At 33.6% G+C, this 27,947-nt stretch overlaps 2 protein-coding genes across 3 annotated transcripts; one reads left to right on the top strand and one right to left on the bottom strand.

The window, feature by feature from the left end:
* Positions 1–85: 85 nt before the first annotated feature.
* Positions 86–21,918, top strand: LOC136990718 (filamin-A-like). The gene is made up of 15 exons (XM_067289138.1): positions 86–252; positions 6,361–6,496; positions 6,953–7,075; positions 7,153–7,326; positions 10,737–10,895; positions 18,397–18,600; positions 18,691–18,843; positions 18,914–19,042; positions 19,113–19,379; positions 19,492–19,632; positions 19,706–19,957; positions 20,032–20,202; positions 20,272–20,487; positions 20,740–20,937; positions 21,011–21,918. The coding sequence occupies exons 2-15, from the start codon at positions 6,367–6,369 to the stop codon at positions 21,196–21,198; spliced, it is 2,505 nt and encodes an 834-aa protein (XP_067145239.1). The 5' UTR covers positions 86–252; positions 6,361–6,366; the 3' UTR covers positions 21,199–21,918.
* Positions 21,919–27,818, bottom strand: LOC136990749 (sarcospan-like). Of its 2 annotated transcripts, none has more exons than XM_067289180.1 (4): positions 27,801–27,818; positions 23,350–23,492; positions 23,179–23,265; positions 21,919–23,113 (listed from the first exon to the last, which is right to left on the bottom strand). In XM_067289180.1, the coding sequence occupies exons 2-4, from the start codon at positions 23,488–23,490 to the stop codon at positions 22,769–22,771; spliced, it is 573 nt and encodes a 190-aa protein (XP_067145281.1). In that variant the 5' UTR covers positions 23,491–23,492; positions 27,801–27,818; the 3' UTR covers positions 21,919–22,768. The 2 variants fall into 2 exon arrangements, with proteins under 2 accessions (XP_067145281.1, XP_067145280.1); XM_067289179.1 differs by lacking the exon at positions 27,801–27,818 and adding an exon at positions 27,626–27,730.
* Positions 27,819–27,947: the final 129 nt, after the last annotated feature.

Raw genomic sequence — 27,947 nt, forward strand, 5'->3', positions numbered from 1 at the left:
GAATTGTAGGATGTACGCTTCAAAATTAACTTCAGTTTGCTAAAACCATAAATGGAAAGCACCCCCACATTAACTTATCCAATCAGACTTTAACTGGCAATGGAGAAAGATGCCTGGGAAAAAGGTGTCAGTTGTCTTATGCCATACCCAGTTCTCAAAGGTCTTGGGGTGCTCTTTGTGATTGTGCCGTGAAGAGGTTTGGTGTAAATCATCAATAACTCTGTCTATTGACTAGGATTATTCTGGAAGCTTGTAAGTATGTTTATCGTTAAAGTTTTTAGTTATTGGACTTCATTTTGAAAATAATTTTTCTTATATACACTACTTTGATTGCATTTAAAAGAAGTAATTTTTTAAATAAATATCTGTAACTCAGATTTAGCAAAATTTTAGGTCTTTATTCCATGAAATTTCTTTCGTTTCTAATTAGCATCGATTAAACAAGATATTTTAATTAATTTGAGTTCGTGAAATAATCTTTTTAAAATAAAAATCATCTTTTATATACATGTAATAAACGTAGACTTCTTCAATGTTTTTTCTGCAACCATTTTTTGTCATAATTTCCAATATAAAAATCTTTCCTCTTCCTCTTAAGCACTGAATTCAGAACCGTAGAACGTTTGCTGACGAAGCTCATTCATTAACTGTTTTTGCCAAAAATTAAGACGAAATGCAGACAGAACGAAAACATTTTTCTGGCTACAATTATCTTGTTAACTTAGACTTTGTTGATAGGATATATTTCATAATTCAAAGAGATTAATTAAAATGGCAACTCAACTGGTAATCTATTCCAGTTTAAGTGTCGAGAATACACTTGGCTCGATTGTTTAAGACACAAGTGAAGGAATGATTTTGCTTTTTACATTTCAACAACGACTTTCTTGTTTTTCGCGAACGGAAGTGTGCCGAAAATTTAGAAAAACTGGCATGGATGGCAGTGATTGATGCATCACAAAATAATAGAACGTTTAACGATTTCATGCCAAATTCCCGTGTATTATGCAGGATATTTGATAATCCACTATTTACTCAATGAAGTTTAACTGGTTATTTTTTATCATCGGTTAAAAAAGCATTAGTAAAAGGAATTAAATATTTATGCCTAGATGATTTAAAACTTATTTTTTAATTATCATTGTTTTAAAATTTTAGTTTAATGTTAATTAAGATGAAAGCATATAAACATCTAAAATTATTCTATTAAATTTTTATAGAACGTTAAAAGCACATTTTAAAACTACCTTATTTAATTTTGTTTAGATAAATCTTTATAATTTTCAACGTATTTAAGGCAAAGATCTTAAAAGATTTAGCCAATGGAAATAAAACCTGCCAAACAAATTTTTGAACGTCACTCGAGAAGACTGAAACTAGTATATTTATTACATCCTTTTCGTTACACTATGTTTAGACGGCGACATCTAAAATTAACTTTTCAACATTTGAAAAGAATCGCGTCGCCTTTTAAAAAATTTTAATGTTTTATGACAATGATGTCCGACATCTCCTAAAACATGGCTTTCCCTACTGAATGCAACTATATTTTTAAACTGTCATATCTTTTAAAGTAAAGGAAAATAATTTTAAAAGCAGTTGTCGAGTAAAAAATATTATTTTTAGTTCAAACATTATATCATTTTTGTTGTTAAGTGATAGTAGTAAAGTAGATGTTGTTAACACAAACAGAATTACAATTCATTGACCCGTTAACTGCTGAATGAACGATATAAATAGGAATCTTGAATAGGTACAATCTTGACAAGATAACTTTGTATGTTAACAATTCCAATTCAAAGAGAAAAATACTTAAGATAGGAGGGGAATATATCGAACGTTTAAAAATATCCGGCTTGTTGCCAAAATAAACAACTTGACTATATAATCTTGTTCACTTATTTGTTTCTCTGAATTTTTATTGTTTAAACCTTGCTCAGCGAAGTGGTATAAACGTCATTCAAGTCGTATTGTTTATTTTCCCCCAATTTTAAAGTTTTTCTTCCTTTTCCAGCTATAATACTTCTCCAACTATAATACTTCAGTAATAAAAATGGTTTAATATATAAATTTTTCAAATTCTTTATTCGTTTATTTTCAATAATTAACACCATTTTATAAACAGAATTTTGGAAATAAATTGATAATTAACACAACTTTTTTAATGTAATGTAAATAAGGCTAGCGGGCAGAAAATATACTTTTAGGAACTTTCTAAGAATAATTTGATGCGTTCCCCCCTCCTAATTCAGGAAATGAAAGATTTCGACCTTTCATTTTCTGAATTATGGGAAAAATATGGTCTTAACAAACCCGAACTATTCACACTTCAAAAAAGATGCATTCGAAAAGAAGACAATGATTTATCGTGGTATTAACTTAGCTTAACGGTGCAAACAGTGAAAAATAAGATCATTAACTTCAAGTTAAATGCGGTAAGAAACCAAGAGCGAGAGAAGAAAAAAATTGTTACAAATCCTCCCGGAAATGACATATCATAAACAAACTATAAATAGAATGTAACTCAGTGAACATGTATTTTGCAGTAATTTTTTTTTTCAAAAAAACTCATTCAGCTAGTATCAATTTTCCTCTTTTTAATTTCCCCTTTAGTTCATGGCTCACGACACAGACCTTGTAGCGACGTACTCTCGGAAAATATTAAGATATAATATTACCCGTTAGGAACTTAGCCATGATATACTTTAAAACTCAAAGTGTTTTAAAGCATCTAAACCACACCTTTACATGCCAAATATAGAGCACGACCAAAGTTTGAAGTATGTATGCCAACTGATACAATTTTCTTCATCATGACGAATGATATCTATCTTTCTTATCGTTTCTCCTCAGATTCGCTTAATAAAGATGTTTAACAGATGTTTTAAATTTATATATATATATATATAATTTTGTCATATTCGTGGTTAAAATTTTATGCATTCATTTTATGTTAAAAATTTAATATTATAAAAGTAATTATCTTAGCATTCGTTTTTCCTTATAAAACTGACTGAAACAGTTTATTTTGCAATATATAATAAATACACCATAGAAATTATTAAACAAATTTTTACGTTACGTTATAATTTAACAAAATTTAACTAAAAATATAGCTTAAAATGGTAACACAAAACTGTTATTTCAATCATATAAATTGATAAATATAGTTCTAAAAAATTATTAAAAAATAATCTCTGTTTATTTTTATTAACATTTTTAAGTTTTGCATGGTTATATTTATAAGAAAATTTAACAAGTTAATAACGAAATAAATTATAGAAGAATACTTATTAGTAACAATCATATAACTACATTAAATCTAAATAATTCAATTAATTTCAGAACTTTTTAAGTGTTAAATTTTTATTTAATTATAACTTTATCAGGTTTGAATATAATTTCATTATTTTAAGAGTTTACTGACCGGATATTTTCCTATTTCTATATCACACTGCTGTAATTTTATATCTACACATATAAATTCTGTAAAGTTATTAATATATCAACATATCTTATCGATTTAGCTTTAAGTCTTCTGTTACAGGGTCAACTTGGTAAAATGTCTGCCCTTTGCCATTCTATACCGAATGGCAAAGGGCAGACATTTAGGGCAAGGGTATAGCTTGTGTGTATTATATAGATTAGTTTTCTAACTTACATGATTATCTTTACATCTATTTGTAGAAACTTAATAGATATTTGAATTTATTACATTGATATTTCTCACCCTAGTTTTATTGTGAGTCGAATTAATTTCCTAATATCTTTTCTAAATATTTACACTAATTTCATTTGTCTATTCTAAAAAATTACTTCTGTACTTCTGTCATTATTCTATAAAAGTTCATAAAGTGCGATTCGTTAGAAGCTAATATGATTTAATCTTATTTTAGTTGGCCAAAATACTATGCAGTCGTATTATAATGGCTTACAGAAATGCAAATTTATGATTTTGTTCGTTTGAAATTCATTTAAAAGGTTCTAATCCATAGATAATAGAGTAAATTAATGAAAATAATCAATAGTATCGATACTTTTGCAAAATTTATACATGTTCAATGAATTTTTGCAGTTTAAATTACATAATTAAAATGTTTATTCGTGGCTTATAAGTAATTTTTAAAAGTATATTCGATACAGTTTGTCACTGGAACAAATTTTTGGAATATTTCCAAATATAAAATTTTTAAATTTAATATATTATTGGAAAGATTTCAATTTAAACATAGAATGTTAAAAAATGAGAAATATTGATAATTTATAATTGATTGATTCGGGAATCGATTAATGATGATGATGAATTTTAATTTTAATGCCTTTACTCTAATCCGTTTAAAACTTGGCATAGACGTGACTGGTGTCAAATTTGCAATTCTCTGCTATATATTTCGATAGTAGATGACAAGAGCGTCTAGGAATGTTTCTCGGGTCACCTTGAATGAATCGAGTAATTTCTCTATTTTATAGATAAATTACTAAGATATTGCCCCTCTATATAGCATATAAATTATAAAACAAGTAAATATAGTTCCTTATTTTCTTACTTTTGGATTATTATGTTAATGGAAATTACTTCTCTACATCAAATATGATTTATAATCATTTTTCTTCTTTATTTAAAAGTCTATTTTTATTACGGTGTTTGAAATAATGTAAAGCCGTGTTATGAATGTGTTATAGTTCAGAGAGCCCGTGTGACTGCTGCTAAATAAGGCTAAGAAATCTGTTTTCGGTATCAGTTCAGGCGAGAAAAAGAACATCTGGATAACTTATATGATGAGCATAAATCACCCGAGTAAACATTTATCACTTCAGGTGATGATCCAAGATACGCGACATTCTCAACTTTGCCAGAGAACTTCTAGATTACCGAGAACATGATGAATGATTATTGATTATCTTTAATCGAATTTCAAACATTTTAAACTACGGTTATTCTAAATAATTAAATAGAATACTTTAAAATATTATTTTTAAGCTTTAAATGTAGCATGCTACCAGAAATAATTAAATAATCTCTATAAATCAATTAATGAGTGGATTATTATTTTTAGAAAGTACATTATTTAAATTGAAAACCTAAAATGAAATTACCTATTTTGTATAAAAGTTAAATGAAATTTTATTACATTTAAAAATTATATTAACGTATTTTAATTCCCTATTAAGTTATAAGTATTAAAATAGGACATCCGCTTAATAAAACGAGAAATTTGGGTGAAAAAATCCACATTTTAAGAAAGAATGCAAGTAATTTTGATAAAAATCACAAAAATTTGGAAAAGTTTTCCTACTACCAAATAAGACTAGTTTTTTATACATATATATAATATAAAAGTCAACTGATATCCAAAACCACATTTTTTTTTCTTATATAAACACATTCCAAAGGTTGTTAATTAGTTTTTAAAACCGGGATGGTATGTCAAATTTGAAGTAAAATCAGAAAAAAATCTTCCTCGTTTGAAACCGTAGATATTTTTTAAAGATTCTTCTTTTGGAACCAATCCGTCATCTTGTCATTCATGAACCAATATTCGTATTTTTCGTTATATGACACCCACATTCACTAGTAAGCATTACCGTAGATAGAATGTCAAATTGGTTGCCAAATGATATTTCGTGCTAATGGCGATTCATACGATCTGTGTCGAAACACTAATTTCTAAAATACGCGAAATAGAATTTCCTAAAGAAGAATCATCTTTATTAGTTCTACTTAGAAATGAATCTTGGCAAAGTTTAGTAAATATTCTACTTTTTTTTTGCCTTATACTTAAATACAGATTGATTCACTTCGTTCAAGTGACTTACTTAAAGTGCCATAATTTGTAAAAGGTTTATTAAATATTGTAATTTCCTTCGAAAATTTACAAATTTGCAAACTGTTTATGTACTTATAAACGTGAAACGTCGTAAATTATTTTGTTTTTATTCTCTAGTACCATTTTAAATAGTTATATATACATAAAAATTAGTTTTAACAGCTAAACTACTTATTGAAATATTAATACAGCGAGGTTTAATTACATGATTTACGAAATATTAAGTTTCGAATTAATTTTAGAAATTTTTTCAGCATATAAAATTGATTATAAACTATAAATACATATAAAACGTGCTAAATTATTTATATAAGGATATTTGAGTGTGTGGACTGAGAACGTCTTGTTCTGGGGAATATTTATAAGAAAATTGCTGAATCTTGATAAAATAAATATATTCTGAATGCAGAAAAAATAAACTTTCGAGCGCTTATAACTTAACATTAAAAGTTCATTTTATTAAGATTAATGTATTTTTAAAGTATTATATCTATAATAATTTAATTTTAATTAAATATTTTCTACTTTAAAGGTTAAAATGCCATCGAAGTCATCGGATAAACCAATTATAACGGATAATAGGGATGGCACAGTTAGTATTAAGTACGATCCTAAAGTAGAAGGTGTTCACGAACTCCACATCAAGTATAATCACGAACACGTACAAGGTAAACTTTTCTATATCTAATAATAATTAATGTAAAAACACCACGTTAATTAATTAAAATGTCATTTAGTCGTAAAATTAAAGATTTATTTCGACAACGGGAAACACGGCATCGGATTAAAATTAAAATTCCAACATGTCATTGTTTACATTTAACGAAAGCGGTTAGCCGTAAAGATATTTGTTTTTTATTCTACAAAGAGAAACAGGCCTTTGTTCTATTTGGCAAGGACGATTAATTCTTGTCTTGTTTCCGTGTTTATAACTTCGTTCTTTTGTTACCGTGCTTAATCTTACAACTGTTTACCTTTCTTAAATGTGAATGAAAGCGTTTAAAAGATACTTCAGAAGATACAAATGACAAAGCAAAAAGATACTAACTTATATTTTCGCGTAGCAAAGTGTATAATTTTAAATTTCTCATTAACAAGTTTTCAATATTTGCACATATTTACAGGAAGTCCTTATAAATTTCACATCGACAATATTTCTTCCGGTTACGTCACCGCTTGTGGCGAAGGCCTGGCACGTGGGAATGCTGGAGATCCCTGTAATTTTATCGTTTATACAAGAGGGGGTAGTAAGTAAAATATCTTCTTATTAATGAGTTAAAATAAAAAATATACCTTAATTTTGTATTCATTTAATTTCCTCTAGCCAATTTATCGGTTCACGTCGATGGACCTACAAAATCAGAGGTTAATTGTCACGATAATAAAGATGGAAGCGTCAGCGTGTCTTACATACCTCCGGCTCCAGGAGAATATAAAGTATCTGTGAAACTTGATGGAAAACATATCAAGGACAGTCCATACACAGTTAAAATTGCAGGTCGGTAAAAATAGAAATTAAGAAAATTGCGTAATCTTCTCTAGAACATTAGAATCAAATTTTAACAACAGTTTAATCCAAGTTTATTCTAGAACAGCCTTTGACATTTTACAACGTGTAATCGCGCTCAAACAAACAAACTTTATTTATTTACATTGCATTTACATCCATAAATTTTTAATTTTCTTGATATATTTAAATAATATAACCTGCTTATATATAAAAAATACTGTTTAACTTATATTTATTTATTAAAATTGTAATCATTTAAATAACCGCATAATTTAATATTCCTAATATAAATCTAAATTATCAAACATGTCATAAATTATTTTTTACACTATTAATAGAGGATTAATCGTTTTATATTCAATTAAAGTTTGAATTGAAAGAATAAATTTTGATTATTAAAAATTAAAATTTTAAACTGAATACTTTTCCAATTATAAGTTCATGAATTTTTTAATTATATTTTGACGCTTTCAAAATTTCGTAAAAATTTAAAATACATTTTGTACAGTTTAAGTCTTTAGAATAAGAAACTTGATAATTTTTATTTATTTAAATATAAATTACTGTGTTAATTACGTTAATAAGAATGTGATTTGTCCCTCATTTACACAAATTTTCACCTATGTTTAGATGAATAGAAGTTTCGTAGATTTCGAATGTCTGGTATAAAAGCAAAAATCAAGTTTCTGCATTTAGAATAATGGAAGTCGAAGATTTATACTAATTTTTAATTTTCTAAATAATATATCGATGTATAGAATGAATTATGTGTATTATTTTGAAAATATAATTAATTTTATCTTAATGAATATGGGCTTATACGGGATGTCCACTTAAACATCCATCCATGATGAATGAGGTGGCATGCCATCGTGCTGGTATCATCAAACTTGCCGTAATTGTGTCAATGGCAAATCATCGAAATATTCGTCCACCACCGTGTTAGGATATTCAGATATCGGTCATTATTCGGGGTACCGTCGATGAATACAGGACCGAGAAGCTGTTCATCTCAATTCCCGCATCGAACGCTTAGGGTAAAACGTACTCAGTGTCGCATGCGTGTTAGTCACACCGTCACCATGTTCTGCCCAGTGGCGCACATGGTGACGATTCTGGAAAAACAGTGCTCGTCGTCCCATAAAATATGCCGAAGGAGTGGTTCGTCGTGCTGTAAATTTAACGTCATGTTCTACCACTCAAATCGCTGTGCTGCATCTCCTGCATGTTGTGGTGGTTGCAGATGGCGGTGCATGTCATGGCGACCTAATATCCTCCGTATTTGTATTAGCTACAGTCCACAACCTAACCCACTGTTTTCAACCTTTCTTTCATAGTTCCGCCCTGTTTCTTTATAGGATTATCGCTCTTTTCATATTTTTAGTAATACACGTAAGACATGTTATGGCGCTGCTCATCACTAAATTTCATTGTACCCGGGTGAAAACACTGACTTAACCTACTTTAACCAATGTTGGAAATATCTCTTTTGCTTCTGGATTTAACTTATGTTTAAGTGTCACCCCATACATTCATTATAGGCCTAAACTTTGTTTTATTCGCTGATTTTGTCTTTGTTTTATATTAATAAAAAAGCATAAAATAAAATTTATATATATATAAATTTTATATTATGCTTTTTATTGTATTTATTTATTTCAGAAACAGCGTGCATATAATGACCTTTGTTCGTTTTGCTCGTCTCTATACCAGTCATGAACAACCCATGGGCCTGCGAGGCCTTAATATGCCGGTCCTGGGCTTTGTCAACGCAAATTTATTTTCTAGTTTTCTGCTTCGTGCCATTTTGCAACCCTAATTCGACGGTCAGAGGACAAAAGGGCATAAGTAACTTTTTATCGATTATTAGTTTATTGAAGTTAAGTCGTCACTAAACATAATGTACTTTTATGTTTATTACAGTAACGTCCTGCACAAATTAATTTCCATAATTTTCATATACATAAGCAAAAAAAAAAAAACAACATAATATTATTCTAAAATATGAACTATAAAGTTATTTTTAGTTTCTGAAAATATATTGATATTTTTGACTTATACTCTTTTACCCTCTGACCCTCTAATATTCATAACGAAGAACGTTAAAACTAAACTTGACCAGTAAAAAGATGAGAATAAAACTACTGGTATATATTACTAGTGTGCATATCATTAGCATATTAGCATTTTAGTATGTAGTCTACTGGCGGCTAGGCAATATATTGTTATTCAACAGGCCTGAAACTCCATAAGAAAAACTTTATGCGGCCCGCAACCGGAAAAGATTGTTCATCACTGCCTTACATCGTGGCAAAAGGCATCATATGATGCGCAGTGCAGCGATATCAGGAGGAACAAACAAACAAACGCACTATTCAATTATATTATTATTTATAATATCAATATTTACAGTATTAATATACGAGCGGCCGGATGGCCGAGCGGTCAAGGTTAGCAGCCTACCGGCCTGGGGACCCGGGATCGAATCCGGACGGGTCGAAAAATCCCCAGGAATTTTTCGGGGGTGGTCCGTCCAAATATGTCAGTCCCCGTCCCTCACCACCCGGCCTCCCCATTGTGGGCCTGGCCGAACCCATAATGGGCTTGCTCTAAGAGGCCCTCTTAGTGCCCACAGGGCGGAAAGAGTTAAAAAAAAGAGTATTAATATATGCCAATAATATTTAAAATTAATTGTAGCAATGACAGACATTAAATAAAAGCAATAAATTGTCTCGTTTACAAAAAATAATAATAAAATTTCATAGAATCTGTATGGATAATGAGGTATTAAAACTACCATGACATTTTAAATATTTATGTATTTGTATTTATAAATTTTACAATTAAAATTTCACAGGTGTTTGAAAGTTATTTCATTTATTCTTCACATATGCTAAAAAATAATCCATAACATTTAGTAATATTAAAAGTCTTTAAACTCTCGTCAGAACACATCAATACTCTAGATTTAAAATGCATGATTCATTTTAAGTGGGAGGGCCAAATTACGTGACTTTCCACTAGAATAGAAATGAGTATGAACGTCTAAAAAAGTTTGTGGAAAGGGAAAAATGCATAACTTGGCGGATTCCATCTATAGAAATGGTGCCAAGATTGCAGTTAGTGAAGAGAAGAAGCAGTTTTACTACCGTAGATTCATGAAAATGGCTTTCAAAATGTTTTTTCCATTTTTTAACTATGTTGCTTCCTGGCTACACTGTGCATTACATTACAGATTCCATTCCGAAACAGTTCTCAACTATTTCTCGGTCTTACAGCTGCTTATAATGTCGTAAAACTATATTTAAAGTTTAGACTGCATAAATTGTTATATATAATTAGAAATTTAAAATGTTTTTATAAGAACTTGATTAAAAAAGAAGATAATAAATTTTTAGGTGAAGGACGAAAACGAAGTCAAGTATCCGTTATGCATTCCAGTGAAGTGTCGATTAATTGTACCGAAAAAGATTTAAAGACTTTAAATGCGAGTATTGTCGCACCTTCGGGATTGGAAGAACCTTGTTTTTTAAAAAGAATGAAAGATGGATTAGTTGGTGAGTGTATTTATTCATTTGCTTTTCACTAATATTTTAAATCAATTTAACTAAATATGACTCATTGAATATGGACCAATGATTATGTAGAACACTTCAAAAATATAAATTCAAATTTTATTCACAAATTTATACATAAAAAGTAATACTTACCATATTACCATATTTAACATTTACCATTTTCTGGAAGAATCTTCGAAAAATTCTTCTCTGTCGTTTATTAAACTGATATAAGTTCACGCTTTCTTTTAAAGAGAATAATTATAGGATATTCTGTATTTCTGCAATTATCAGATGTTTTAAGAAGAAATACTATGAATGAAACTGGTAAAATTTAGTTTGTATTAATAGATTTTTCATTCTGAATATCTTCATTCAAAAATCAAAAGAAAGAGAAAATGGTTGGCAGAAGTGTTTTTAGTATTTGCCAAGGTCTTTTCTCTTTCTCAGATCTATCATTTCTGCCTCTTAAACAAAACCAATTTAGAGCGTAGAAATTTATTAAGTATGTTTCGTATTCGGACGGGTATATAATATATTTAGAATCTTAAAATTAAAAAAAATATGAATAATTTTTATTGCATCTCTTCATGCATGTTCTAAAATTGCATAACATATTCATCATGTTTAGTTTAAAAAATTAAAATTTATTATTTAAAAATATTGTTTCTATACAGTTTATCATTCTTTACATCAATGAATTGCTTCACATAATATTTTCTGAAATAGTTTCATATGTGTATTATTTGTAATACATAAATTACGAGAGAAAATTATATTCGTATTATGCGTGGGTACGAAAAAATATTACATAATACCCGTTACTTTGTTCAAAATATGGAAAATGTAATAGAAAAAGTAATATGAAATCATATAGAATTTCAGCAAACATTTTACTATCATTAAATATCATCGCTATTGATTAAACACGTAATTAAAAACTAATAAAGTTTCTATAAATTCACAATAGGTCTAATTCTTCCAACTATTTTCATCAATAATAAATAAAAGTTAAAATAACATTAGTTAGTTATTATCAACAGGCTAAGAGGGATGTTATAAATATTATGTAGATATTAAAGTAAAATTTGGGTTGGTTTGGCCTAATTATCCTTCAAACGTTCAAGATTAAATCATTTAAATATAAATCTATTCAATAAAGTACATGTCGATTTATGAAAATGCAATGTAATTATTACATAAAATTAATAAATTTTAAGACATGCCTGTTGAAACAGTCACCTTTTATTCCAAATTTCATTTTTCAGAATAACGCTTCGATCGCACTGACCTTATTGTGTAAGTTGTTTGGCCGTTTTGCACATAGTTTCCTCTTAGCTGCCATTTCCACGGAAATGTATGGCGGCTTAGAGGAAAATATGTGCAAGACTGCATATTTCCAAGGAATTGCAAATTGCATAGGTGTTTTTACTTTCCGAGCACACAGCCAATAAAAGACCTCTACATATAAAACATTCAAATAATTTCTATATACAGGGTAATTCAGGAGGAATCTTTAATATTTCGGGAGATGATAGTATGAGTGATTATAAACAAAAACGTTCATATGAACATGTATCTGATTCCTTGTCTTAAAATTTTTGCTGACGAGCATTTCGGTACTGCGCAGCTATACGAAAAATTAGAGGAAACAGGTCCAGTGGTGAAAATTTCCTTCAATTATTATTTTCTAATTTGGTCTTCGATTTGGTTAAACAGACTTAAAGTTAAATAATAATAATAATAACAACAATGTTCATCCAGTCATTTCGGTTATTTCATCGTATGTTCTGTGTTTATCTAGGTCAGGGGTGGCGAAAGTAGCACGTAAGAAAAAATCGTCCTTTCGGTTTATCACCCGATCATCCTTTTTTCAATCAGCTTTTTTCATTTATTCTAATTAAAGCATATTCCTTTAATTTCTTTAAATACCGTTATTCGAGGTCTAAAAACTTTGGCATGCATAAACATGTTTAAAGCTAAGAATGCTTACTATATTGCACCTTAAAAAGATTCGCCACCCATCATCTAGGTCGTGTCTTCTGTTTGTCTTATTTAGCTTGTGCAGGGCCCAGCTGTACCCTTCTTTCGAGGGTTTTACCCGAGGGAATCCGGATACATCAGGTAGTAAAAAATGTAAGGCATATTGTTTTCTTCCCGCAACCTCCTCTAAAAATTTCTTGATCTGCTATTGTTTAAAATCGATAGATATATTCACAAGCAGTTTACAATTATTCTATGATAAGCAAACTTGGTATTAATTCAATTCATTCTTCACTTAAAAGCGCACAACCGACACTATACTGTAAATTTTATGCTTAAATTCTATTGTTAAGTCTTGTTTACTTGTATTCGAATTTTATAAATTAATGAGAAATTTTCTATGAGTGATTACGTATTTTCTTTCTAATGATAAAGATAAATTGTTTTGTTAACGGGAGAAAATTACTAGAAAAAGTTTAGAAATTATATTTAAATTCTTAATTTTATAATAGTATTTAATTTCATTGATTAGATACTATTATGAATCACTAAATATATTCATTTGTTGAATAATATGAAATATTAATATATTTTTTTAATAGTATGGTGATATTTTAGGAATTCGCCCGTTGTCCTTGTCCACAGATACAGTGATAATGTCAATAAAATAGAGAGATGGAAATAAAAATAAATCTGGACAATAAGAATTTATTAAGATAACTTTAGTTCAACTTTTAAAAAAATCTAGCAACCAGTTGCATCTTCCCCGGCAAAAAATTTAAAATTGTGGTTCTACCATCTATTATGATATTTTATTTACAAAAACTTTACATATTAATTATCATGAAATGGCAAAATGCTTAATTTCAAGGGTAGACACGAGTTTCATAGAAAAAAATTGAAAATACTAACGAGCAATTATTTATTATGACATCGTCGCAATGCCAGGCTGCAATTTTTAATCATATTTTTAATACATTTAATTTAAAATATATGCTCCCCACCTCGAATTAGTGGTGGCCCCTGTACATCATACTTTTCCTTTAACAATAGAGTCGTGCCGGTCGTCTAACTCCTTTCGGAGGTAAATGTTTTAATTGATATAACCCGACTTCAGGTGCAAATCGGAAGTTCGTATACAGTTAATCTAGGCCTCCTGCTCCTAAGTTTATTATAAGTTATACCTTTGTCTTAATTCTTTTTACCTCTTTGTCCTTACTTTTTACATTTCTGTTTGTATATGTCTACTTCGACTTTGTTTATTAAAAAGGACTTATACCGGTGAAGTTTCTGATTAGCAAAGAGAGGAAATCTTAGTCAAAAGTCAAAACAAAATATCTTTATTTTCATCCGAAAATAAAGATACTTTGTTTATACCTTTGTGTATTTGGCATGTATTTCGAGTGTTTTTGAACATAGTTTAAAAGTAAATAATGTGAATTTAATACATTTTTTTTAATTAACAAGTAAGTAGATCTATATTTAAAAGCACTCGAAATGCATAAGTACACAAAATGAATAAAATAAAAAATCTGTCCCACGAAAAAGTAAAAAAATTTGGAAAAAGTTTATCTAAGGTTTTTAAATCATTATAATAGATAATTTTTCTGTTATTTAATTTAAATCTGTTATTAGAAATACTTTTAATTTTTGGGCAAATATTTTCGTAATTCTCTAACATCTAAGTATCTTATGAGAGAATTGATGAGTCTCATGGAAATTAGTAATTTATTTTAACGTCTTTCAGAGATTGTTCAATTATAACTATTCTTTTGTTGAATTAACTGATAATGATTCTTAAAGATCGAAAAAGTTTTCAGAAAATTGTTTTGTAGCTTTTAACAACCTGTGATGATTATTTTGTAAACATTCTTCACATCATTATGTAAACATCATAGATAATTCTTCATAGATATATCATTGATGAAGATTGAGAACAAACGAACTTTTATTGAGATTCGGTTTGTAATGACGGCTATACTTTTAGAAGTTACGGATATAAATCGAAATAAATCAAAAGAGAATATTATCCCTGATTGTTTGTTTTATTAGGTCTGATAGGTTGAATACAAAATATGGATTAAAAATAGTCCTTTTCAGATAATCTCGGCACTTTAGAAATAATAGCAACTCAACTTTAAGTAAAAACTATTTAATAAAATTGAGATAATTGACATCTTCGACACGTTTTAACCTTAAAATACCAATAAAGTCACCCACAAAATTTCTTTGAATTACATTCGAAATTCTTCACCAAACACATTTTCACTCCCAAGGTATAACGATTTTCTCCTTTTGGGAAACACTGCACAACACATTCGGGTTTCCTATTACGCGCCACGCGATGGCTAATTAACGAGTCAGAAAATATCTTGATTTATTATCAAAATAGATAGTTAATAACAGTATGATTTTTTAAACATACTTATTTAAATCAAAAACGTCTCGACGATTTAATAATTTTATAAATTAAAATGATAGTATTTAATACAATAAAAAGTAATTAATTAATTTAACTATAACATAATTAATAACGGAATTTTAAAATTACTTTGAGGACTCGCAATGTTATGCTTAATGTGAAAAATGTAAAATAATTATATTATTGTAGCATTAAACATCCGAGAAATGACAACAATTTAGCCGAAAGAAGGCATTTACTGATTAAAATAATCATTTCATTTAGTTATTCAAATATTCCACATTATCTTATAGTATATTGAAAATTATAGACCACTCTTCCAAGACAATTTTTTTTTAAATGCGAAGTAAGAACATATAAAGACTGTTACTAAAAATTAGTGAAAATGATGGCCATCTTTCTTTAATAGATTGATTTATACTAAGAAATGCACAACTAAATTAAGAACCGAATAATACATTCACAAAATTAACAAATTTGTTATTTCATTTTAAAATATGTATAATAGAAAGTTTCTATTATATATAGGGAAAACCCGATCGAGATTACTTTTATTAAACTCATCATATATGAATTTTTTCTGGGTTATTCTTTAGTAATCTTTTCTATTCTTTCGTAATAGTTGACGTTATATAAGTAGTAACTGGTGTTCGGCGTATAATAACGCCGTGTTATTTAAACGATATCTTGTCATAGTGCTTCGATAGATTTCACCCGTTTTCAAACAGATAAAGATCTTTCTCTCGAACTATTAGAAGTGGGCTTTGTCGAAACTTTATTTGGAAAAGCTAGACTTCAAATCTCCATCTTCATAAACTTTAATTGCAGTAGTGTGATTGCCCTTTTATTCCTTCTGGCAATTGTATTAACTTTAAAGATAGAAAAAGCTTTTCATATCCATGGCAATGGTTTTTATGAAAAACCGGGAATTACTGACATTAACTAATTATTATTATTCTGTAATATTTTATATCTTATTTTTATATCTATTATACTTCTATACTTCTTAAAATTATCACAATTATTTACATTTATAATTTTTTGTTCTTTTACATCGTTGTTTTTGTTCCAATTAAAATTTTCGTTACTGGGAGTTAAAGGTTTAGTTGATTGTGCTTTTTATTACTTCGAAAATAACAAAAATTGATGTAATTTATCTTCTAAAAACGATCAGTGTCTACATATTTTTAAAAATTGATCTTAAATTATTAACACAATTTTTTTTTAAAATCATAATATATCTTAAAATATTCGACTGTATCTTCGTATACCTTATTTTTTCTAACAGTATCAGCTATCACGTCTAAAATAAAACAAAAGTATTAAGAAATAAAGTATTCGTTTGAGGATAATAATAATGATTAAGCTTTTCACTGTTTCTTTCACTAAAAGAAAAAAAAAATACAAGAAACTTTTCCTTCTTCTTGGTTTTAATGCTTCTTTGCTAACTTGAGAAAATCGTTTCGTTAGCTCCTTTTACATTTTCAAATTTACCATGAAAAGTTTTAAAAAAATTCTCCAATAAATTCAATAACGTAAGACCTTTAATTAGTGTGCATTCGGGAGGAAATTCGCGAGAACCCGTAATTTAAATTTCACTCGTTAAAGTAACAGAGTATTGTAATAGGTCAAATTTTGACCTACCTGTTGTTTTACGTTTCTCGACATTTAAGGTTCTCTGGTCCAAAAAATCAGAAAGTGGAAACAAAAGTGCGTGTGTATGTTGGTCCGTATTACGGACTGAAATTTTTGAAATTTGGCAGGAACACTTCTATATATAAACATTTTCAACATTGCTTTACATTTTCAACATTGTAAGTCGAGGGAAAGGAGAGATAGAGGAAGTAGGGATCATATCTTGAGCCAGACTTAATGAAAATTTCACACGTTGTTGGACTGCAATTTTAAAAACTTGTCGTCCGTCTGTCTGTCTTTCCTCAATCTCGAGAACTGAGTTGATAGATAAAAGCCGAGACCAGATATAGAAAGTTTAAGAATGGGAGCCCCGATTAACTGTATACGAACTTCCGATGTAAACCGGAAATCACACGTTATTTCAATTGAAAAATTTTTTCCTATAAGGAGTTAGATAGATGACGGCACGACTCTCTTGCTAACAGGAAAAGTATGATGTACAGGCGCAAGACACTACTAACTTGAAGTGGAGAGCATACATTTTAAATCAAATAAATTAAAAATTGCAGTCCGGCATTGTGACGATGTCACAATAAATAATTGCTCGTTGGTATTTACATTTTTTTTAACTCAACCTTTTATCCGAATAAGGCTTTGCGTTTTTTTCTAACTTTTATAAACTATAATTGAAAATTGCCCTCCTTAATCTCCTGTTCCAGTGCCGGAAAGTCCCTAATTATGAATTGTTTCACATTTTTACTGATTATTTCTATAAATTTATCATGATAAATAAATAGTATTTTCCTGTAGAAAGTTTGTGTAAAAACACATAACATCTTATTTATTAATTTTAATTAAGAGATATAAAAAGCAGGGATACGAAACAGAAAATACGTGGTATATAAAACTCGAAACTCTCTAATTTGTTTGCTTAAGCGCAAGCTAGTTAAATTCGTAAACGTCAAATATCTTTTTTATTTCATGTAGTAAAGCAAAAAAAAAAAAAAAAAAAAATATTTTCAGGTGGATTTATTTGTTAAACTAAAACTATTATATCGTTAATGATAGAGATTTATTTATTGTTTATTAACTTGTGTGGCATTTCTTCTAAATGGGAATAAGCATTTCTATCATTTGTCATAACAATTCTAATCGAAGCAAAAATTTAATTAAAGTTTTTGGCTTTCGGGTGCGAGACTTCCGTGAGATATCGTTTGGTGATAAAATGTTTAATTTCTAAAAGTATTTGATTTATGGAACACTTTTTTTTTTAGAAAACTTAAAGGTTTATAAAGACGTTTCTCACGGAAATGGGAAGGCAATCCCGTAAGATTATTGTATTTTTAACAATTAAATAGACTTACTTATCGATATATTTATTAATTACCCCTTAAATAATACTTTAGAAAGCAATATTTAACGAAGCGCGATTGGTCGTAACGACTTTAAATTTTTCTGCAGGTATTTCGTTCACACCTCGCGAAAAGGGTGAACATTCCGTCAACGTGAAACGTCTAGGAAATCACGTAAAAGGAAGTCCCTTTAAAATTCTGGTTGCGGAGAAAGAAATAGGAGACGCATCAAAGGTTAAAGTTTACGGAAATGCTTTGAAAGATGGAGAAACTCACGTAGAGAACGAATTTGTGGTGGAAACGACAAATGCCGGTGGGTACACGTGAAAAATTTAAAGCTCTTTTTAAGGAACCGGAATTCGAACCTCTTTCTACATTTAATTCTTTTTCTTTCGATATTCAGGTTACGGAGGTTTAAACTTTTCCATAGAAGGACCGAGTAAAGCGGACATCAATTACGAAGATAAAAAAGACGGAACTATAAGATTTTTCTACACCGTAACCGAACCGGGTTACTACATCGCCAATCTGAAATTTGCCGATCATCACGTGAAGGGTAAGTTACGTGGCGACGTTTGATCCGCACGACAGACTTTCGGGTAATCGGTCGAATTTTGCATAATTAGGAAGCCCGAGCGCCATAAAAATAATCGGAGAGAAATCCAACATCCAGAGAGAAACCATCAAAAGGTTCAGGAAACCCGCTCCCGTGGTCGGCGTGGGCAACGAATGTCGATTGTTTTACAAGATGGCAGGTGAGTGTCGAGCGCCTTTACGTACCGTACGCGGCACTGCCCTGGTATTTATAAATGGAACAAATCGTAGGAACCGTGGCTTTTGACATGGCCGCCAAATTCACCGCTCCCAATGGAGACATGGACGACGCAGAAATCATAGACAAAGAAGATTCGGTTTACGCTATCCACTTCGTCCCCAAAGAAGTGGGCAACTACGCCGTCAGCGTTCGATATAAGGACATGCACATCCCTGGTTCTCCCTTCCAATATACGGTCGGACCCTTCCTGAACTTTGGGGCTCACAGGGTGCACGCCGGAGGTTTCGGACTAGAACGAGGACTGGCCAACGAACCGTGTAAGTGGTGACTCCAATCCCAAACAATATTTACGATATTTGCGATAACACATGTAAGCGTGGCAAAACCACGTGGTAAATGTTATTTTGGCATTCGATTTATTTTACAAAGGTGAATTTAACGTGTGGACGAGAGAGGCGGGTGCCGGCACGCTGGCCATATCCATGGAAGGACCTTCCAAAGCCGAACTGGACATGAAAGACCTAGGCGACGACCAGACGGCTCTGGTTTCCTACATCGTTACGGAGCCGGGTAAAGCCTCGATCTCTACTTTTGGTTGTCTTTTCGTCACCGATTCTTAGTCTTTGTCTCTTCCCTCCTTCAGGCAACTACCGCATAGGAATCAAGTTCAACGACGAGCCGATTCCCGACAGTCCTTTCAACATCTTCGTCATGGCGCCGGTGGGAGAAGCCAGGAAGATCGAATTGGGACGGATGCCCGATTCCAGCGCCCTTCAGGTCAACAAACCCATTGCCTTCAACATCCAGATGAACGGGGCCAAGGGCATGCTGGACGGAAAAACCATATCGCCTTCGGGAGTGGAGGACGACTGTTTCGTGGCACCTGTCGACGAAGGTGAGAACCCGACCCCCGTTTTATTTAGCCGTAAATTCGTCACAAATGGTAACTCGGCCATTTTCTCAACGCAGATCAATGGGCGCTTCGTTTCATACCTCGAGAGAACGGGATTTACTACATCCACATCTGCCTCAACAACATCCACATTCGCGAGAGTCCCTTCCGCGTTCTGATAGGGAAGGACGACGCCGACCCGGCGGCGGTCACCGCCTACGGAAACGGATTAAAGGAGGCCCGCTCTGGTAAAATTTCCTCTTACGTCACACCCCCGGAGGCCCGGACTGGTAAGAAAGGTCTTTTGTCTTTTTTAGGTGCCAAAACCGATTTCATCGTGGACACGTGCAGCGCGGGAGCGGGACAATTGGTGGTGACGGTAGAAGGACCTTCGCACGTCACCATGGATTGGACGGAAGTGGAAGAGGGTTACAAGTTTCGTTACACTCCTCTGGCACCCGGCGATTACTACATTAATATAAAATACAACGGTTATCACATCGTCGGAAGCCCCTTCAAAGTTCACAGCACAGGTAAGATCGCTTCCTTCCCAACGTGCAATTGCCCGGTTTGCAACACCGCGGAGGAAATTCGTGTATTTCCAGTTTATAAGCGCATTCGAGACGCTAATTCGTGATAGGTAACTGGCATAAAGAGGAATGTTTTGTAAAAGCGAATTAAAAATTACCAAATCGGGTCAAATCCTAGAGAAGGAAAGACTGCAGACGTCGCCGGTAAATGCCGTTAACAGAATTTCTAACATTAGTAATTTCAATTTTTGACAGGGAGCCTATTCGCCGAACCGGGTCTAACGGAAGTATCGTCGCTAACCGTCGACACAGTTCCGAAACAGGCCAAACACAAGGTAGACCACCTACCCCAGTTCCGTTCGGACGCCTCCAGAGTGACCTGCAAAGGACACGGGCTGAAAAAGGCCATGACCCACAAAAACAATCAGTTCACCGTCAACTGTCTGGACGCGGGTACGATCGCCTGGGTCATTCCCACCCCCGACCGACCTACCACCTCGCTGACCTTATCTGTCTTTATCTCTAGGTAACAACTTCCTGTTCGTGTCCCTCTACGGTCCCAAGGGTCCCTGCGACGAACTCAGCGTGAAACACATGGGAAGGAATCTGTACCAAGTGGGTTACGTCATCAAGGATCGCGGCGATTATGCCCTGATAGTGAAGTGGGGAGACGACCACATCCCCGGAAGTCCCTTCAGAGTGGAAGGATCTTGAGATCGTCGAGGTCGCAGTTTCGCCAATGTTTGACTGAATCAGACACCATCTAGACACGTTTCGTCATCCATTGTTCAGAAAGTTCTTTTCCCGACATATCAGCGATTACGCGTCCACCCGATGCTAAAAATATTCGTTTCGTCATAACCGTTTGTCGTTTTTCTTTTCTTTTCCGTAGTCGAATAGACACGTTCGTGTTATTTAATTCGATTTCTCTTCCGAAAATTGTGTAAGATAACAGATGGATTTCTATTCGCACGTTTGGACCAGCGTCTCTTCCCCGTGGGTTTGGCCCGTTTTCTTTTCCATTAGTCGGCAGGAACCCGATCGTTGGAAACATTTGGTCGCATCACTGCCAAAGGAGCCAGGATTAGCATTGAAGTCGTTCCTGCCATACGAACACCGGGGCCACTCATTAACGTTTGCGTCTCCGCTTTATAACCGCCAAAGTCGGCCTTTCGACCTTTAACCCTGGCAGCAAATTCCGTTTCCCTCCCAACGCGTAACCCATTAACCACGATTAACCTCCGATGGACTAAACGCCCGGCAGACTTTTTGGAAAACGGTGCGCGTAACACCAGAATAATCCTTAGCGTCTTCTATTTAATTCCTCTAAACGACGGCCTCCGCGCTTCCTTCCCCAAAACTCGGCTTTTAAATAATCTGGAAGTAATCGCTTCCTTCGAATGCCATGAGAAATAATAAAAGAGTATCATTCAATTAACAGTGTCAAATACTTTATTTCGATATTTGAAAACTTAACAAACGAAACGTAATGTACTTTAGCACCCTTCGTGTGAGCGGAATACTTGGTGACGGAAGTGATGGATAACAATAGAGAGAAGTGTTCGTATTCAAATACAGAGTAGGTAATATCGAGAAGTTCTGAAACGACATTGCATTATCTATATTAATTAATCGGAAAAATTGGCCTTCAATATTTCAAGTTCCGACAACTTTCCTTTACCCCACGTCGATTCCCAACGTAGCAATCGCCCGAATTGTGACGTAGACGATAAATACGTTTCGGAAATTATCGGCTTTTCCGCCAACGATACTAAATAGAAAAACGTAAAAATTAAGTAACGGCAACGAGCCGCAACCGCACTCGAAAGACCGGCGGAGATGCCACCGATAATACGACGTCGGCACCATTTTTAATTAATTAAAGGCCGGTTGGCCTACGGTAACGCGCGACGAATTCTATTGGTTGTTAGTCGACGCCTCCTTTGGCACTAATACGGCGATCCGGAAGAAATCACCGGTCCAAAAAATTGTCTAGCAAAGTAACAAATATCGGACAATCACGCGAGATTATTAAAAATATACGCGCAGCAAAAATGGTAAAAATTCGTAAACGCTAATTAAGGTAGAAAAGTAGAGTGACCCGCGCTTTCGTTTCGTTTCGTTATCAGAGGACGGGACGATCGTCCAAATTACAGAGGAAAGGCCTAAAGTTGCATTTAAAAAATACCAGGCCGAAAAATCTGCCGGATTTCGAAAACTAGGGGGCCCGGCGGATAAAGGCTTCATTATTGCGCAAGAGTAGAACGTCAGTGTTATTTTACCGTCACATCACCGAGACGTCGTCCAGACTGACTCCCGCGTAAACGTGATGGTAGTGACTGCTCCAGAGAATAGACAGGAACCAGGAGGAGGAAAGGCCTCCCGCCGCTCCCAGGACGGACATGACCAGCATCAGCACCCTCATGGACGACAGGACCGTCCGGCAATCCGTGCCGCGGTAGGGAAACAACTGGTCGTACAATTGTCCGTCTTTGCGACACACGCAGTCTCCCCCCGAGGGGGAACAGGAACTGTACCGATCCACGTACAGGAAGACGTGCACCGACAGAAAGACCGACGCTATGGTGCTGGTCAGGACGGACACCGGAAGTGCCACGAAACACGCCACCTGAAACGAAAATCGTCTTTTAGTTTCTTCCTAATCCGAAGATTTTCGGATTAGGAAGGAGTTACCTTAAAAGAAAAGACGGACTTCTTGGCCGAGTGCTTGTTTTTGCATCCGAAGACCAAGACGCTGGATATGAGTCCGGACAAAAGTAACTGGAAACAGAAAAACTCGTGATGGCGCTTTTAAAGAAAGAAAACGCCCGAATTCGGGTGGAAAATCGGAATATCGATACTCACGGGTATGGATGCCCAAAGAGGGAAGTGTCGGACGGAGAGGGAAGGGACGGTGAAGGCGGCGTGGATGGCCACCGCGGTCAGGACCGCCCCCGTCACCACCTGAACGATAGACAGTAGGGCGGCGCACCTCCAACATTTCATATCTGAAAGGGAAAAGTCTTCCGTTAATCGTTAACTCGCCACTTTAAGTATTACCGATCGTGAGAATCTATATTACTAACAGTACTCGATATCAACCGTTTGCTGTGTAAACGGTACACGACCAATAATCGGACGAAACAAATCGAAAGGGAGATCGACACAAGGTGACGCGGTCAATTCTCGTTTAGCACAATTTAGCGTACGATAAAAACGAAATACGGGAAACGACTTCTTACCCGTGGCAAAAAAAATAAAGCGTAGGTTAAATACAGTCTGACCTCGATATAGCGCCGCAATTTGTCGGCACTAAATGGAGTATGGCGTTACTAACGGCTTCAAACAATTGTATGTAGACTTCATTACTATTGTAGGTTTGAGAGCTGGAAGCCAGGTGATTCGGTGTAAAAACACAAAATCTTACGTTTTAACAATTGACAGGTGAAGAATGGTTCCGTATTTAATACTTACGGGTGATCCGAGGGTGACACTTATTTAGGAGGGCATTATACCGAGGTTTGATTGTACATATATTTAATAAAATAAACCTAAAGCTCCCAAGAAAAACATCGACGCGCATCTCAGATTCCTTATTACAGATGTATTACATAAATCGAATGCGAAGTTATGTACCGTCCGCTAATTCCGCAATTTACAAATCAAACGACGAGTAAACGATGCTCCGTCATCAGTAACACCAGTCTATCGTCACGGTATTACTACCGTGACGATAGACCGACGTCTTCGTTAGTTGTTCGTTCGTATATTTTCCCGTAGACGAATCCAATTTGATGGAATTCGTTTATCTTATTAAACAACTTTTATGGTTTGTAACTATCCTCATAGAAAAATCCAAAGACAAAATGGTCCACTCCACCAGTGTATTTATTAACCGTACTAAACCGGGATAAAAACAAAAGTTACAAGTGGACGTTCGGACGGCAAACTTCTTTCCGGTGTCTTCGCATCTCGACTTTTGCTAGCCACTTTCACGAAAATAATAATTGCGAGGTTGAGGCCGATGTTTTAAACGCGAAAACGTGTACGATCGGACTTTCGGCAGCGCCGACTTCGGCTAACAGAATCATGCTAAAGTCAGTCGAATCACGCTCGACATTCCAAACGCCATTGTCAAACTTCTAGACTTACAGGAAAGCGGCGCCGAACGTTCGACGTACACGTTTTCGCGTTTAAAACTTCGGCCTCAACCTCGCTAATAATTCTAGTTTCTTGTAAATATCTATTCGTCATTACTTATCAATATAGTCTGTCAAATAAGCATTATATAGTTCTACGTTTCGAGTTACCACTGGCGCCATCTTTGTCTCCTATTGTCTACAGTATAACACACGTAGCAACTAAAATTCGATTATTATTCATTGGATAAAAAACTTCTGGCAAGCTTCGTAAACTTTAAATCTTTAACTAATGGCGCAATCCGGCAAACGACACTTTTAAAGACTTTTATCTCGTCTTGAATTTTTTCGTGTCGACGGAGCATTAAATTTTGAGTAATAAGACGAAAACCCTCGAAACTATCTTTGCTCAAAAATAATAAAGCGGAAACGAGTTACTCGACTTTCCCGGCAACATTTCAAATTTTAGTGATGCCATCCGTTATCATATTTTATTTAAAAATATATACATACAATTACCTCCCCGAATTCTTTTGCATTTCTCGACGTTTCCCGGTATCCAGTGTCCAAAAATATACAAATCATTTTTTGACCAATGGCCATACTTTTCCTGTTATACGTAACAGCCGGGAAAATAAAAATTAGAATTCGGATAAATAAACTCCTAATGGTTCTCTGCTGGCACACCACCAGTGATGCCAAATCAAAGACATTTTAATAGCAACTATTATAGTACGTAACAAGTCGTACGAAAGCAGTTACTCGTGACTGGCTTCCGTTTTCTAAATTGTTCATTCAAACCACGTGCCAAAAAATTATAATTGCAGATTACTATTTCACACATTTAATAATAATGAATTTACCGGTTAAAGGTTCGCTAAACATTTCAGGATATCGTTTCTAAGATCAAAAGGGATGATGAAATCAGATAAAACAGCTCTGTCGGGCCCCGTCCCTCACCACCCGATCGCCCCATTGTGGGCCTGGCCGAACCCATAATGGGCCTTCTAAAAGAGGCCCTCTTAGTGCCCACAGGGCGGAAAGAGTTAAAAAAAAAAAAAGATAAAACAGCTCTAGAAAACGGTAACGCCAACAGAAAACGTAAAAATTGTAAACAATGCAAAATTACTGATTTTTTGCCATCGATCGATATAATAAAGAAATGTAGTGTCTGATACACTAAAATGTCAAGTTTCTTTTTTAAACTGGCCGTGTTTGATTGTTTTTAAAAAGCAGTTCGATTTAAAGCAACAAGCAAGATTGTATTAAGCGCAGTTCGGCTGTAGGAAACTTGGCTTAGTAATCAACCCTCTTATTAGACCCGACTGATTCTATTAAGCAGACTCCACCGTATTATGTTCTTCCTGGGATTTCTCTAACGCAGTGTTTCTCGATGGTGGCGATATCCAGGACCGGATTTTAGGCGATTGGAGCGATTGGTGCCAATCGGGCCCCGCGCTTGAAGGGGCCCCCGCATCACGTCAAAATTTATATATTTAAAAATAGTACATGTTACAAAAATAAATATCTAGGTATATTATTATTAAAAATAAAACAACATATTTCAATATGTAAATTAACAGTTAATTAATTTTGTTATTTAAAGTTTGAGGGGCCCCGCAAAAAAAAATTCAATCGGGCCTCGCACCTATTGGATCCGGCGCTGGCGATATCGCCCCCATGTGGGCGTTTTTCCGTGTTGGGGGAGGGCGATTAGTAACAATTTATATTTTGGGGACGAAAAACAATTTTCTGGGCGATATAATAAAACATTATATTAATTAAGAATAATTAGCTATTTTATTCCTTATATCATACAATAAACAAACAACATTATACTAGTACATAAATGTTTAATTTTTTCACAAAGTATAGCCTATAATTATCAAACAAACTAATAAACCCAACAAAACTTTTTTTGAAGTGATGGGGGCGATACTACATAACCGTTTTATTGAAGGGGGCGACGATTCGTTAGAGGTTGAGAAACACTGCTCTAACGGGATCCCGGGTGTTTTTTAACCCGGGAAATCCCGCAAATTTCTTAAAAGTTCACTTTTTCCTTATTTTGTGTTAAGGTTGAGGAAATTTTGCGAATAGAAAGTATAATTAACTCGAACTGTCAGAACACATTTGTATTTATTAATTTTAAGCCCGCTTATTAGTTTTGCTGGTTATGGCACGTCACGGATGTGGCAGGACTGAAAATTCTTTACTTGTAATATCTCGAATAATTGTGCCGATGCCGTCTTAATTTTTAACCGTGCCCGGTAACTTCACTAATTGCATTACGCGGGTTGTGCAGATTGGACGAGGATCAAACGAGTATAAAATATTCAAGTACCAAGTTTTTCTTCGTAAACCCGATTATTAAAGCCAAAAGAACTGCCGAATTATCGGGCTGTAAGCCGGCTGCCACTATTAAAACAACCGAAGTAGACAAATCGAGAATACTAGACGGCAAAAGAACAGCTGCAACTCATCTGGAAAACGAACTAGAAATCTTCCAGGCTACGGGTGAAAAACACACACAAAATTCGTCTTCTCTTAAATGCATTAAAGACGATTCCACCCACATCCACTGAATCGAAAAGAGCATTTTCGATTCAGTGCGGGTCTTTTCGTTACTAAATAAGAATCAAATCGAGTGATGAGAGTATCGACCATCTTTGCTTTTTAAAATCTTATTATATAAATTTACAATAATATTTTGTATTGTTTTATTTAAAAAACGAAAATTACCTCTTCTAAGTTAGAAGTTTGATCTAAGTTCACTTTTTTCTTTAAATTTTCCGGAATTCCGGGACAAGCAAAGGACCGGGAAATGAGAAACTCTACTTCTCGCAGACTAACGACAACGAATCGATAGGCGGGTGAAAATTATTAATGTATAAAACGAAAGGCAAGTAGCGAGCAAAATTATTCAAAAACGAACTAAGTCGATAGAGATTTTGGAAGATTTCCATTTCGAGCGAAAATAGAACAAAATGAAAATAACTTACCCCCACACAAAACAGTAGAAATACTTTAACTTCTACACTTTCGCCTCGACTACGAAAGAATATTGAGTAAGAAACACTTAATAATTCGTTCACGTATCGTAACGCGCCACTTCACCGCTTTAAATACGCAAAAACAAAACTGAAACTATCCGCAAAGAATTTGTTTACATCTTACCTCTAAAACATATGTCGTCCGGCATGCTGCCAACCTCGAGACCAAATTTTAATTCGCCAATTAAAAATAACTATCGTAAGATATAAATTACTTTAAACTATTACTTCAATTCGTAAATATAATAATAATAAATACTTAAACTAGAAA

Source organism: Centruroides vittatus, unplaced genomic scaffold, assembly GCF_030686945.1.
Source record: "Centruroides vittatus isolate TY-2023 unplaced genomic scaffold, ASM3068694v2 contig_134, whole genome shotgun sequence".
Taxonomy (NCBI): Eukaryota; Metazoa; Arthropoda; class Arachnida; order Scorpiones; family Buthidae; genus Centruroides; species Centruroides vittatus.